Source organism: Nipponia nippon, unplaced genomic scaffold, assembly GCF_047370975.1.
Source record: "Nipponia nippon isolate SJK-2023a ecotype South Korea unplaced genomic scaffold, ASM4737097v1 scaffold_3, whole genome shotgun sequence".
In the NCBI taxonomy this organism is placed as follows: Eukaryota; Metazoa; Chordata; class Aves; order Pelecaniformes; family Threskiornithidae; genus Nipponia; species Nipponia nippon.
In genome coordinates, this window is record NW_028262347.1 from 54137944 (window position 1) to 54151938 (window position 13995).

General features: G+C 55.6%; 1 protein-coding gene across 1 annotated transcript; it reads right to left on the reverse strand.

Moving 5' to 3' along the window:
- Nucleotides 1-10250: 10250 nt before the first annotated feature.
- Nucleotides 10251-12948, reverse strand: LOC148054609 (uncharacterized). The gene is made up of 5 exons (XM_087766660.1): nucleotides 12564-12948; nucleotides 11649-11763; nucleotides 11230-11403; nucleotides 11035-11141; nucleotides 10251-10567 (listed from the first exon to the last, which is right to left on the reverse strand). The coding sequence occupies exons 1-5, from the start codon at nucleotides 12770-12772 to the stop codon at nucleotides 10426-10428; spliced, it is 747 nt and encodes a 248-aa protein (XP_087622786.1). The 5' UTR covers nucleotides 12773-12948; the 3' UTR covers nucleotides 10251-10425.
- Nucleotides 12949-13995: the final 1047 nt, after the last annotated feature.

Genomic DNA, 13995 nt, shown 5'->3' on the forward strand with positions numbered 1-13995 from the left:
GCGGGCGGGGGCGGCTCCCGGGGCCGCGCCGCCCCTCCCCGCCCGCGGTGCCGCCGCGCGGGGGATGGCGGCGGGGGCGCGGCGGCGGCGGCGGCTCCTCCCGGCCTGGATGGGGGCGGCGGGGGACGAGCGGGCGGCGGCGGCGCCCCCCCCCGAGGCCGGGCGGCGGCGGGCGGCGGCAGGGCCCAGGTAGCGGGGAGCGGCGGGGGCGGCGGGCGGGCGAGGCCGGTCCCTGCCCTGCCCTGCCCTGCCCTGGCCCTGCCCTGGCCCTGCCCTGAGGGTCTCCCCGTGCGGTGCCCAGGGCGGCGGCGGCGGCGGCGGTGTACTGCATGAACGAGGCGGAGCTGGTGGACGTGGCCCTGGCGGTGCTGGGCGAGGTGAGGCTGGACCCCCGCGGGCGGGCGGGAGGGAGGGCTCCGGGGCGCGGGCAGGGAGCGCTGCCGCCGCCGGCTCCCTGGCGGCCCCTCCGCGGGAGGCGGCGCTGGGGGCGCTGCCGAGCGCCGCCCGGGTTTGCCGGTCCCCTCGTCCCCTTCCCGGAGGCTGCCGGCGCCGGCGCAGCTGCCTTTGCCCCCGGCCGCCCCGGGCTGCCCGCCTGCCCCTTGGAGCGCTCCCGGGGTGAAGTCGCGCACAGCCGGGTCCGGTTGTTTTCCCTTTGGTCAGAATCGACGGTGCGAGGAAGAGGAGGAGAAGGCCCGGTCCGGGAGCGAAGAGGAGCAGGCGCTCCAGCCAACAGCAGACGAGGCTCCTGGAAGCACAGGCGGCACCGGGGGAGGCAGTGACCGCAGTCCGGCTCTGCCATCCCCTCCTGACGCTGGTGGTGGCGCCGACGCAGAGAGGAGAGGCTGGGGGGACTCCGAGGACGCTGTTCTGAACTATGTCAGGGCGATCTTTTTCAGCTAACGTTGCCTCCGCTGTGGCTCCCCAGGAGCAGAGGGGACAGTGGGGAGGGTGTCCCCTCCCGCAGCACCGAGGGTGGCGGGAGGAGGGCCTGTGGTGGGCTGTGTGTCTGCTGTGTTGGTGGCCTACGGAGCTGGTAGGAGGCTTGCGAAGGCCTTGGGCAAAAAGGAAGGGGGCTTCTTCTCAGCACTTCTCCCAGCGTGTGCTGGGATCCGGTGGGATTTGGCTCTAGGTTAGGTGATTAGATTAGGTTACGTTCCTTTCTGTTTGGCATCTCAGGGCATGGGCAGATTAAAGAGGACATGTGGGTTTCTGCGAGTGTCCCTCTGGTGGGTCAGTGTTAGGACTGGAGGGGAGCGGGGAGTTGCTGGCCCTGGAAGGCCTTTGCTGGCTCTGCAGAGCTGGGATAGTCACGGTTCAGCCTTGGGGCTCCCTTGTCCTTGCGGTCCCTCTGTGACAGCTGCAGTGGGGCCTGGCACTGAGTTTGGCTCCGGGCTGTGGCAGGCCTCCCATAGCTGAGGAGGACATGGGTGGGAGCAGACTGGCAGGGCCAGGGACCATCCCGAGGGGTGAAGATGGGGGCTGTGGCCGGTGAAGGGATGAGGATGGCTCAGCCCTACAAAGGCAGGAAGAGTTTGGTAACTGATGATTAGCAGTAGCTCAGCACTAATCCCTCAGCTGAGCACAATCATGGCTCAAGCCTCCCCAGAGGAAAAGGCCACAGATGGGTGCTCCCTCTCAGGGGTGTCTGCAGGACTGCTTTTCATTCAGAGCAGGGGCAGGGAGGGACAGGCTAAGTGCCTGCATAGGAAGAGAGCCTGAGTGAGCCTTCAAAAATAGGACTCTCCTCATCCAAACGTGCTAGGTCCGAAGCGCTCCAAGTGTGCAGCAAAACTAAGAAGACGTGTACTAGATAACACAGTTTATTAAAGACCAAACTGCAACAGAACCCTTGGAATTAGATGCAGGTTAGCTGCTGGGTGAGGTGGAAGGCAAAGGTTTGCAGGCTTCATTCATCTCCCTGTGAGCACTCTGTTTTCTGGCACTGGCACTTCCTCTGCTCCAGCATCTTCTCGTTGCTAACGGTGTTGGAGGTTCAGCTCTGACGGGGGAAGGGCGGGAGAAGAAAAGGCTGTGCGTGAGTTTTACAGCAGGCTGGGCCAAAGGCAGCACTGGAAAGTGGATCCTGGGAAGGGCAGCACTAACGCACAGATCCAGATACTGAAAAGCAAACTCTCAAACGGGTCGGCAACAACGTTACAGCCTGTGGGCTACAGACGCACGTGGAAAATTGCATTACGTGGAGATACAGCTCAACTTCTTGCAGTTTTTGCCTTATTTCTTGTCCAGCTCTTTCTCCCATCTCTCTTTTAGACTGCTCTGTTTGCCTGTGACCCACCGTGCTAGTCTCCCAGCGCCTTCTGGGGTCAAGCCCTGGTTCTGCCCCGGTTCTTCCTGAGTCCCACGCAAAGTGAACAACTTTTCTCACAGGTCCTGGTTTCACCTTGCCCCCTGCATGCGTTTTTTCGACTGCACCTCCAGTTGCTGGGAAATGTCACCAACTTGTAAGCGGCAAAACAAAAGGAACTCAAAGAGAGAGCTCTAAAGTTACTCACTTCTGTGGAGATCTGTAAGGTGGGGGGCCCTCGAGACTGCATTCGTTGCCTGCTGAGAGAGTATTAAAATGTATTAAAATCTCGATGTATGGTGACCAGCTCTGCTCTTGTCGCTCGGGGCCCCTGGGACTGTGTCATGGTCAGCGAGGCCATTGACCTCAGCAGCCCTGCTGGGACTCCTGGCTCATGGCTTTTACCCATCACGATAACTTCATCTGTGTTGATCAACATCATCATCATCATCATCATCATCATCATCCACTGCTACAATAGCAGCAGGAGTCTCAAGAGAAGTCAATCAGTTGCAAAATACAGCCAACAGATAATTAGCAACACGGAAGAGAAGCATAGGAAAAGAATCATCCAGGTTCCAGCAGAAACAAATAATCACCTCAAATCCACCAAACCAACCAGCGCTCACATTTCTTCTTAGTTTACCAACCTGGTTGGCCACCTCAGAACAGCTGTTCTTCATCTCTCCCTGGAAACTGAGCTGGGACTCTCTCTGCCCGCATATCAGCTTTGTCCGAGTTCCCTCCAGACGCATCTTCAACCTGCACAGCAAATGAGTAAGGAGAGCGTGAAGCAAAGCAACAGTCGGCCTTTTTCATATACTCCTACGTAAGCAGCACAGCCACGGCTTGCTTCATCTGTAACATGCTTGACAGGCCAGGAATTACTGAGAACAGCCAGCACTCCAGCATCACACATCACTTGGAGGGCCCAAAGTTCACCTGAACAGAGGAAGAAAAGGCTTCCTTCCCTCCCAGGAGAACTGCAGGCAGCCTGTATTTGCAAGGCCTTTTGCAGCTTTTTAAAACCATAGGTTCATGCACAGAAGCACCTTGCAAGATCGAATGCAAGGCTTGAATTTGCTCACAAACGGTTAGGTACATGCTTTTATATTAGAGTCCAGTGAAGCTTGACTTCTACTCAGCGTGATATTTCTTTAAAGCACTAAAAAGCCATGCCTGGTACGTTCTTCCTCCTGTGTGCCGTTTCTTCCCCGCATTTCGTCCAGACGTTCTTCTGATCGGCATTTCATCTCGGCCAGCTTCTTCGCTTCCTCGCTTTTGCTCCCACGCTTTCAAAATAGAAAAGATACATCGCGCACAGAGCACAGGAACAGGATCCATATGCAGAATGTGCACATGGTGTTCTCCACAAAGAAGACAACGGGGATCTCCCAAGTCCAGTCTCCTCTCGCAGCTCTCAGGCACAGATCTCTCTCCTGTCCACAGCACACAGCCTACCCATCAAAGGAACTGTGCTGAGGAACGCAAGTGCCCCCATATTGCTCACCAGGCACGTTCAAAACGCAGTAGCACCAGCAGGATGAGAGAATAGATAGACTTTTCCTCTGCAGGTGCCCTGCCCAAAAACCTGGGCGGTTCCCCAGAGCCCACCTGATCTTTTCATACGTCACCTGCCCACAAGAAATTCAAAGACTAAAACCAGTCATTCCCAGAAGCCGTTCATATACCTGCTGATGTTGGTGTTTGTTTGCAGTCCGTGTTTTCTGAAAGCCAGTGGCCAAGTCCTCCAGGCCATTTTGAGCCTACCGCAGCATTAAAAGAAGAAAAAAGGAGTCACGCTAGGACTTTCCCGACTGAAGGTCACGCCTCACGGCCTTTCTGCTTCTCTTGCCAGCATCAGTCCAGCACAGCGTTTGCCTGCCCTGCAACGCCCCCCAAGCACACAAAATACTGCCAAGGGAGGTGTCGTTCCCTTATTAGTTGCTGATTTTCATCTTTGGAGGTCTTCTTGTTGCATTACGGACCCACACCTTCTGGCCAAGGAATCCATAGTCACTAAAACAGGAGGGTGACCAGAGTACAGGCAACGGAAGAATTCCTGTCACAGTCTGATGATGATAGTCAAGCCTCCAGGATGAAGCGCTGGGCTCCACCTGAGCGCGAGGAAAGCCCGCAGCCAAAAGTACCAAATGCCTCTACTGCATGACTGTCTGAAGCACTGCCTGAGGTCTCAACCTCACGACTGGTCTAAAGCAGAAAATACGCAAGCCAGTGCCTTACTGTCAACTCCTTAACAAAGATGGCGTTAAGTGGGACTTGCTGTAGTCTCATGGGACAACTCTCAAAGCCAGAAAGCTGGGGAATGGGCCAGCAGGACTTTCAGAGAAGCCTATAGTCAGTAGAACAGAGGAACTGATCTCTCGTAGGCTCTCCAACAAAAACCTCATCTTAAAATTTCCCCACATGAATACGGAACTGGGCTCTGTAGCTCATGAAAAGGGAAGGCTCCGACTAGCTTACTGAGGCAGAGGCTTGCAGGTCTTTCTGAAGGGCTTCAATGGTCGTGGCTTGTTGCTGGACTGTGGCTTCCAGCCTGGCGTTTTCAACTTGGAGCCTGGAAAAGAAGTACAGGCCTTGTCACAGAAGTCCACAAGAGCACAAATCCCCACAGAAGAGTGTGAAAGAACCTCATCTAAAACAAAAGCATCTTTGAAAATCGTGTATTATTATCTCACTGGGATGCAAGAAGACAGTCCTGTTGTTTTCACACAATCGCACAAAGCAAAGCCTTGCTCCACTGTGGTACTTCCTTACCGTCGTATGCGTTCTTTCAGCTCTGCGACAGCCGTAGTTCTAGAATATGCGACCAGAAGGCCCTGCTGGTTCCTGGAAGTTGTTAGTTCCCTCTGCTTATCCTTTATGGCGTTCTTCAGGGACGTGACATAACACTCAGTCCGGATACGCCGTTCTTTCAATTCCTGCAGCTGTCAAACCACAACAAGAATCCCCAGCGGTCAGCTTAGGTTTGATAAAAAGGAGTGGACTGCTTTGACTCTCACGTCGACCCTCCAAAGCCATGTTACTTCTTCATCTTTTCTACGGGCCCCTCTCCTACGTCGACACTGATTTCCTACAGCATTTCCTAAATGCTGCCACAACACTCCTCCTCCTGCTCCTAAAGTGACTTTGCAACTCCCTAACAGTGATGACGTGATGAGGGAATACAAAAAAGCACCAGCGCAACACTCCAGCATGCCTACTCTTTCTCTGTCAGCACACACTCCGCTTTGCCAAACCCAAGAGAAGCAGCAAATACGTGTGTGCTCTGTGAAACTGGAGAAGCAGCTTTTTGAAAGGAACACCCTTCTCCAGTTAAGGACAAAGTGACTTTCACGGTTAGTGGCCTTTGTAATGGTAGGCGCCAGGCTTATAAAACCAGGTGAGTCCCTTACACGTCACTCAATCTACTCCTGTTGCCAAGTTGTCTAGTATACTAAGACCACCTTAGCGTAGCCCTCCACTGTTACTTCAAGCGGTGCAAACCAGCAGGCACCAAAGACAGCAGTGCTGTTCCCTCCCAGCCCCCTCATCACAGCGAGCCGCACACTGAACCACCCTGGGTTCCACAAAACCCCCAAGAAAGGATCAGTTCCCCACTCTGGTTTGCTACAAAAAAGGCCCGGGCCCCTGCCAAGAGACAAGAGACGGGCTTTCTCCATACCTTCGCTTTAGACCTGTCCAGTTCCTTCTGCAACTGCAGTTTCTGTTCCTGCAGGTCCCTGCTGTAGCGCTTCTTGGCTTCAGGTGAAGCTTCTGCCAGGGCGTTCTTTTTGAGAGCGTCGGCAAGCTCCTGCTGCAGCTGCCTGACCCATCTCTAAAGAAACATGAGCACGTTCCATGAGCACAGAGAAATCAAGAAGAAGATGACAACATGAGAGATGCTTTTCCTCATGGGATTATAACATTAGATCCGTCTTCAGGGTGGCCAGCAGGCTGAGGGAGGTGATTCTCCCCTTCTGTTCTGCTCTCGTGAGACCCAACCTGGAGCACTGCATCCAGCCCCTGGGTCCCCAGCACCAGGAGGACACGGAGCTGTTAGAGCAGGTCCAGAGGAGGGCGAGAGAAATGATCAGAGGGCTGGAACACCTCTCCCATGAAGAAGGGCTGAGAGAGTTGGGGTTGTTCAGCCTGGGGAAGAGAAGGCTCTGGGGAGACCTTATGGCAGCCTTTCAATATAGAAAGATGGAGAGAGACTTTTTACCATGGCCTGTAGTGACAGGACAAGGGGCAACGGTTTTAAACTAAAAGAGGGTAGACTTAGATTGGACATGAGGAAGAAATGTTTTGCAACGAGGGTGGTGGGACACTGGAGCAGGTTGCCCAGAGAAGTTGTGGATGCCCCATCCCTGGAAGGGTTCGAAGTCAGGCTGGACGGGGCTTTGAGCAACCTGATCTAGTGGAAGATGTCCCTGCCCGCAGCAGGGGCTTGGACCAGATGATCTTTGAAGGTGCCTTCCAACCCAAACCATTCTATGCTTCTGTGACTAGTGAATTCAAAGATCAGAGATTTTGGCCGCCACCAGCAGGCATCTGCGGGCATCTTTCTCAGCTGAGCACATCTAAACTATCGGCAGCTCTTCATGAGGCTTTCTCTTTCCTCATACACAGAAAAGGCTTAAGTATTCTTCTCCTTGGAACACAGGCTGCGAGTCCGTGCATGCGCTTTTTCCAGCCCACTGTTTTCCCTCCTTATGCAGACCTTCTGCTTCACAACGGGAACGAAATGAGGTTGGAAACTCAGTTCAGGTCCAAATACAACAACCACCTCTCAGCAGCATTCCAAAATGAACTCAGTTGCAAGAACAGCTCTCCGTACACCAACAGGCTCTATTTAAAGATATCTGCATCGGCCTCTATTAGAGTCACCTGTCTGTTGCCTTGACAATGTGCTTGAGTTAAAGCACCCTTCTTTAGCTGATGCTCTTCCCGCTGCAGTGCAGAAACCTGAGAGAGCAAGAACACAGACAGAGAGACAGACAGTGGGGACAGGAAGCCCCAGCAGCACTGCAGATTCACATTGCATTTCAGCACTGGGGTTACAGAAGCGTGACTCCTGCATTACCTCCGGAGGAGAAAGTAACTCATTCTCAAATGAAGAGACATCATCTCCCGCTTGCTCTGCTGCTGGCAAGACACCTACGGAGGAGGAAAGAGGGGCGACGCTGCTGCGAGTGCTTATTTCACTCTGCTTTTCCCCATCCGCTTCACTCCACAGCAGCTTACAAAGGTAACCATTTAGCCCGTCAGGAAATTACCATTGCCGTGCCCCTGTGCAACGGACGGCGTGCACGCTCCGCGTCTCTCTGCATCTGGAAGCTGCGCACCCGTCGCCACTCTCCTGGGACCCTCCGAATCCGTCTGCGTAATTTAAAAGACAGGCGTGAGAACTGGCACAGGCTCCACCTCGACCCGTTTCCACGCACAAATCTCCCGCTTCAGCCACCACGCGTAACGTGGTGTCAGGTGACGGACAGAGCAAAAAGGGCAAACAGAGCCAGCGTGTTGGGCATCTCTGTTGAGCGGGGCTTTCAAAAGGGGCCGAAGGACACCTGCCCAAGATCGAGAGGACCTAGGCAGAAGCAGCTAAGCGTCTGGACGCTAGGCCCTACGGGCAACCACTTGACACTGACTGGATGTGGAGAAGAGAGCTGTGTGGTGGGAAACCAGCAATGCTCACAGCGCCAGCCTCCTAGGATTTCAGAGGATTGTAGCCGGCGGGAAGCTTTACTGCTTCAATCCTGCACTAGAAATGCAGCTCAAAGGCCAGCTGCTAGGAGACCCGCATCATTAGCTTGACCTGACGTCGTCCCAGTGCTAAGTGAACAGCTTGCCTGCAGCACCGGCATGTCCAGGTCCCAGTTACGAGCGTGTGGCGGAAGCAGCAGCAGAGGGAAAGGAGCCCCAAAGCAAGCGAGCCCAGTGGGGCCCCACTGCCTCCTTCAGAGAAGGGGAAGAGTGGTGGGAAAGCTGCCCGGCGGAAGATGACCTGGGGGTGCTTGTCGACAGCCGGCCGAATGGGACCGGCAGCGTGCCCAGGTGGCCAAGAAGGCCAATAGCATCCTGGCTTGTATCAGGAACAGGTTTAGATTGGATATTAGGAAAACTTTCTTCACTGACAGGGCTATCAAGCGCTGGAACAGGCTGCCCAGGGAAGTGGTTGAGGCCCCACCCCGGAGGGATTTAGAAGACGTGTAGGCGCAGCGCTTAGGGATACTGTTTAGGGGTGGACTTGGCAGTCTGAGGTTTACGGTTGGACTCCAAAATCTTAAGGGTCTTTCCCAAGGCAAATGATTCTGTGATTCTATGACTCTACCTCAGAATCAAAAGGGGAGTCGTCATCTTCCTCTTGCTCTGCTGCCGGGAAGACACCTACAGAGGAGGAAAGAAGCATGACGCTGCCATGAGTGCCTTATTTTACTCTGCCCTTCCCAGTCTCTGAAGCCCTGTGTCCAACTGACAGGTTGTCGCTCTCCTTCAGGCCACAGGCATTTGTCCTTATCACCTCCTATGCGGTGAAGGATCCTACCTGCTCCGGTCAGTGTAGGTGTGCCCCAGGGAAAGTCAGCAGGTGTCCCAGAGCAAGAGCTGTCAAGTACTGTTGCGCCTTCTGTGCCTCCCGCAGAACTCTCTCCCATCCTTTCACAGCCCACGTATTCCTCCAGTTGTTTAGCAATACTATATGCGGAAAGGAAGGAAAAGCATTCCGTAAAAATCCCTCCACACTTGCATACGCTCTCTGCTGGAAGAGCAACAGCCATTCATGAGCCATCGTACCATATTCATAGCCAGCTGGTAAAGGGTAACACACACACACACACGACTTACTGCACTACTAGAGGAGTGGAGACTGATATACTCGCTACAGGCTTGTTCCCACTAGAGGTGCCTATTCTTGTCTATGGAGTAACTCCCCCCTGCTGGCTACAGTCTCCTCTGATAATCAGCCTCTCCATTTTGAGGGCCAGCGAGATTAACAAGCTCCCTGGCAGACTGCCGTCTAACTACAAAGCTTCTACCTCACTGGGACGCTATACTAATGCTGTAGCAAGTCTTCACGTCAAGCCAGGGCAACATCTCCTCAAAGCCAGTCCTGACTTGGAAAGGCTTCAGAAATTCCCATGGTTAGTCTGAGGACCTGAGAGTTTAGAGAGCTCCTAAGGGGGATATCAAGAGGCCAACAAAGGTTGCGGTTGCATTCCAAGCACTGCACGGGTTAACTACATTGTATAGGTGTTCTCTTCTACCAGCCCTGCCGGAGGGTCAGTTGGGTCTCAGGAGAGAGATCACTTTCAGGTTTGCTTCATAAGCAGAACTACAAACAAAACAAAAAAGCCCAAACAAACGAGAAGAGAAAATGTTAAAGACGTGCTCCAGACCAAGGCTGCTATGCAAAACGGTGCATTAGCGCAACATTGATACTGTGCCAGAGGCCTGGAGGGAAGGAATGAACATGTTGTGTTGCTAGAGCCATCTTCCAACATGCTTTATTCCTAAAGGGGATTTTACTCCACGATTTACCCAAGCATCCTTCTCTCCTGCTTCCCATGAATAGAGGCTGACAGAAGGGGCAGAGGGAGAAGAAATCCAGTGTTGAGATCCAGTGACAAGCAGTCACGGGCAGTTGTTTATGGCTAGACAAGGCATAATGCAGTTCATTCCCCCATCACTAGGCTACCATGACTAGGCAAGAGGGCTATTTCCTTCAGCCTAGCTGTTAAGCACACACAGTCGTCTTAGCGAAGGAACAGCCAGGGGTGCAAAGCTACCCATGAGAGGAGGAAAACCGCTGCAGAGTTTAACTCGGGGGATAGCAGTTAGATCCCCTCTGAAACAAAAGGCAGGGAGTTGCTAGTCAGTTGAGTTGAGTGGAGCTTGAGAGCACACAGGTGAATTGTCGGAGAGAGCTCTGGGGGAAGTTTTTCTCAGCTTCCAAATCCACTCTGGACGCAGAAAGAGATGCATCGGAAGACGTCACTGAGCCCAGCTTCAACAAAGGTCTCGACCCCTCATTAAACCCCCGGGAAGTTACCAAAAAGGGCCATACATCAGCACGGATATTCTGACAGTGCAACTGCTGTAACGAGGACGTGAATCACTTACTCAGAGCGTGCAGAGGTACTGGCATAATGCATAGCTGTGTGGCCAAACCTGTCTTCATGAGAAATATCAGCACCATGCCGAAGAAGAAGTCGTGTTATGTTCATATCCCCAGCAAGAGCAGCAAACATCAGAGTGGTCCTAAATCATCCAAGAGACGATAGGAAATACATCAGCTGCTGCAGACATTGCATTGCCATTACTTCAGTCCCTCTTTGCTCCCCAAACAATTCCTTTCCCCTCTCCTGCACGCAGAGTGAAAGCACAGCCAAGCGCACGGAAGCATTGGGGAATTCAGGTTGGTGGGACCTCAGGAGGTCTCCAGGCCAGCCACCCGCCCAGAGCAGACTTGGCGGGGTGCGGGTGTGGGTGCGTACACGCGCGCGCATGTGGCACCACAGCCAACGCTTTCTTGCGGTCCTCAGTGCGGAAATCATCCCCTGAGGTAAGAGAGCAGCCGAGTGCGCGCCTGCTTTCACAAGTCACACAGAAGGAGCTCCATCTGGGCAGCTCCTGGTTCCTTTTCAAAGCTCGTTCCTATGCCTCCCATCAGTCCAACCTGAACAACGCTAAGGAGTCCCACACGCACTTTTGACAAACCCTTCTACCTTTCATGGTTATCTCGAGCGTGCACGTCAGCTCCTTTTTGAAGAAGGAACTCGACCATCTCTTCACAGTGCTCGGTGATGGCAAGAGTAAGCGGAGTGTATCCCAGCTGAAAGGAGAAATCATCTCCCTTACAATCGCACAGAAAAGTCAAGCAAGTTTTGGGCAGAGGAGCCTTGCCCAAAGTCCACACTTACCTCATTCTGAGCATCAATATGGGCATTGTGCTCAAGTAACAGCTCTGCTAGAGATTTGCTATGAATGATGGCAGCCAGGTGAAGGGCAGTGTTGCCGCCAGCAGCTCTGAGGTCAGGGTTGGCACCGTGCTCCAGCAGAAGAGTCGCACAGTCTTTGTGCTGGTGCTCTACTGCCTGGAAACACGACACAAAGGAGGAATAACTTCCAACATCTACGCTTCTCTCTGTCAGAACTCCCGCATCTTCCCAACGCTGGAACGTGTGAGCATCTTCAAAGATGAGGCGACACACGCCCCTTCCCCGCTGACTACAACACGCCTGTTTCTACGCAGGCCTACGTAAAGAATTGTGCGAGGTATGTGTCGCTCAGCGCACAATCAGTAAGCCCAATGGGCAACAGCATGACCTCTTCGACGTACCTTCATCAGCGGCGATTTCTTAAAACTGTCCCGAGGATTTAGGTGGCACTTCTTTTCTACTAGAAATCGAACGACATCGGTGTGGCCGTTGGCACAAGCAAGGTGCAGAGGCGTCCTAGAAATTAAATAAACGCAGTTAACGCTGACAGACAGCTGAAGACATCGTTTCAGTCTGTGGTAGCCGCCACATGGGGCCGTAAGCCTCAACTAGCAAAAAACAAGCCGAAAGCAAGCTTTCTCGTTCCGGAGCCCGTGGCAGCAGTTGCACAGCCAAAGCCTGGGGCTGGCTACGCAAAATCCCCAACGCCTGCCTTGAGTCAGGAGGCATTTCCTCGGCTGCGTCAAGGAACCCGCACAAGCAGAGTCCTGTGCCCAGGCACTGGTCCCTCCCTCCAGGACTGCCCAGCCACCCGGCACAGCAAAGGAGACCGCGTGCGTCTTGGCAGCCTGAAGTCAAGGGAGGCTACGTAAGTCTACGGAGACTGCGGGGTCCGCGCAAGCCCCTGGGTTTTCCCCCGACCAGTCCCGTGCCAGACGTGTCCCAGAGACAGAGGGGATGGGATTTCTAACAGCAACGGGAAGGCTGTGCCGCGTCTTTCTGCCAACCCGTGCCCTGCCCAAGCAAGGCGCTCGGTCTGGCGGCAGGAAAGGAGCCGTCTCTGCTTGGACGAAGGCCTGCTGAGCTCCACCGAAGAGTCACGACAGGGACCAGGCTGGCAGAGCGGGGCAAAGCAGGGCAGAGCGGAGCGGAGCAGAGCATCCGCCGCCTCCTGGCCCAGCTTGGGCAGGCCGCCGGGACGGCCAGCGCTGTGGAGCCGGCCCTGCTCCGAGGGCGCCTGCGACCGTGCCGGGCTTCGCCGGCTCCTCCAGCCAGGGGGGGTGGGGGCTTTGCTACGGGCACTGCCCGCCCCTTACTGCTTCTTCGCGTCCCGCCAGTTGATGCGGAGCCTCTTCCACCACCAGCGCCGCCGCAGCCGGGCCAGGTCACCGCTGGCGGCCGCGCTGTGCAGCTCGCCCCAGCCCTTCTCCCGGAGCTCAGAGGCCCCGGCGGCGCCGGGCGCGGGAGCGCTGCCGGGCGGCGGCCGCTCCCGCACCCTCCTGAGGAGTGCGACGAGCCTCTGCATGCTGCGGCGGGGGCGAGGGCATGGCCCGCCCCGCCGTTAGCAGCCGCAGGAGGCGCCCGGCGGGCTCTGCCGAGCCCCGGGCGGGGCGGGGCGGGGCGGGGGAGAGGGCGGGGAGAGCCGAGAGCGGAGCCCCGAGCCGCGGCCGCGGCTCGCAGCCCCCGACGCTGCCAGCCAGAGACGCGCTGCCGGTCCCTCCGCGACGGCGACCACACTGACCGCCGGCGCCTGCAGGGGGCGGCCGAAGAGCGGCGTCGTCGCGTGCGGCCGGGGCGTCACAGAGGGGGCGTCACAGAGGGGGCGTCAGAGGGGGCGGGGTGGCTCGCCCCGGCCCGGGAGGAGCGGCCTCCGCCTCCGCCGTCGGGGCGCTGCTGCTGCGGAGCCCGCTCTGCTCCCGCGTCGGGGCGCTGGGGGCTGCGTCCCCCTGTGCGTCGGGCGAGGTTTTGGAGGGCAATGCAGCAGCGCGGGCCACGGACGGGGCTGCGGACCAACCGCTGAGCGTGCAGCAAAGCTTGGCCCTGCCCCGCCGCTGCGCTGGTGCTGAAAGGGCTCAAGCCCCGATGGCCGCAGCCACTGCATCCAAATGCCTCCTGAGAGAATTAAAGCCTAGGGGCAAGGAGGATGTTTGAAATGTCGTGGTCACTTAACTAAGCAAAAGGAAGGGAGGCCTCTGCGATTTAGAGAGTCGTTAGAACGGTTGGAAGATAAGGGGGCTCCGGGATAATCCCGTCTGGGACAACTGGGCCGGGGGAGGACAAAGGCAGGGAAGATGGGAAGTCCCAGAAGAATGACAGCAGCCTTGAAGGAGCCCGTTTACGCGATCCTAGGGCGGAGTTTGGGCAGAAGCAAAGGTCAATCAGCGAACACAGCGAAGCAGACATCTGAAGACCCCCAAAGACCACTTGAAGACCACCACGGGAGACGACTGCGCGTGCGGATCGGGCATTTGCCTATGTTAATAAGCTCCAGGAAACACCATGATTATGTAACTGAATTCTCGGGAATCCTGTGAATGGGTAGGACTTTATGGTATACACTCTCTGAAAGTCTGCCCAATCGGTGGAGCACTCACGGTGGAGAATCCCCCGCGCTGCCCAGCGCTGCAATAAAGAATCCCTGCTTACCGGTACCTTCGTTGCTATTGAGTTTCATTTCAGGGACTCTCCGAATACCCCGTTTCTCCCTTGGGGAGATTCGGCCTGGGAGGAGAAGCATCCGTGCATTTT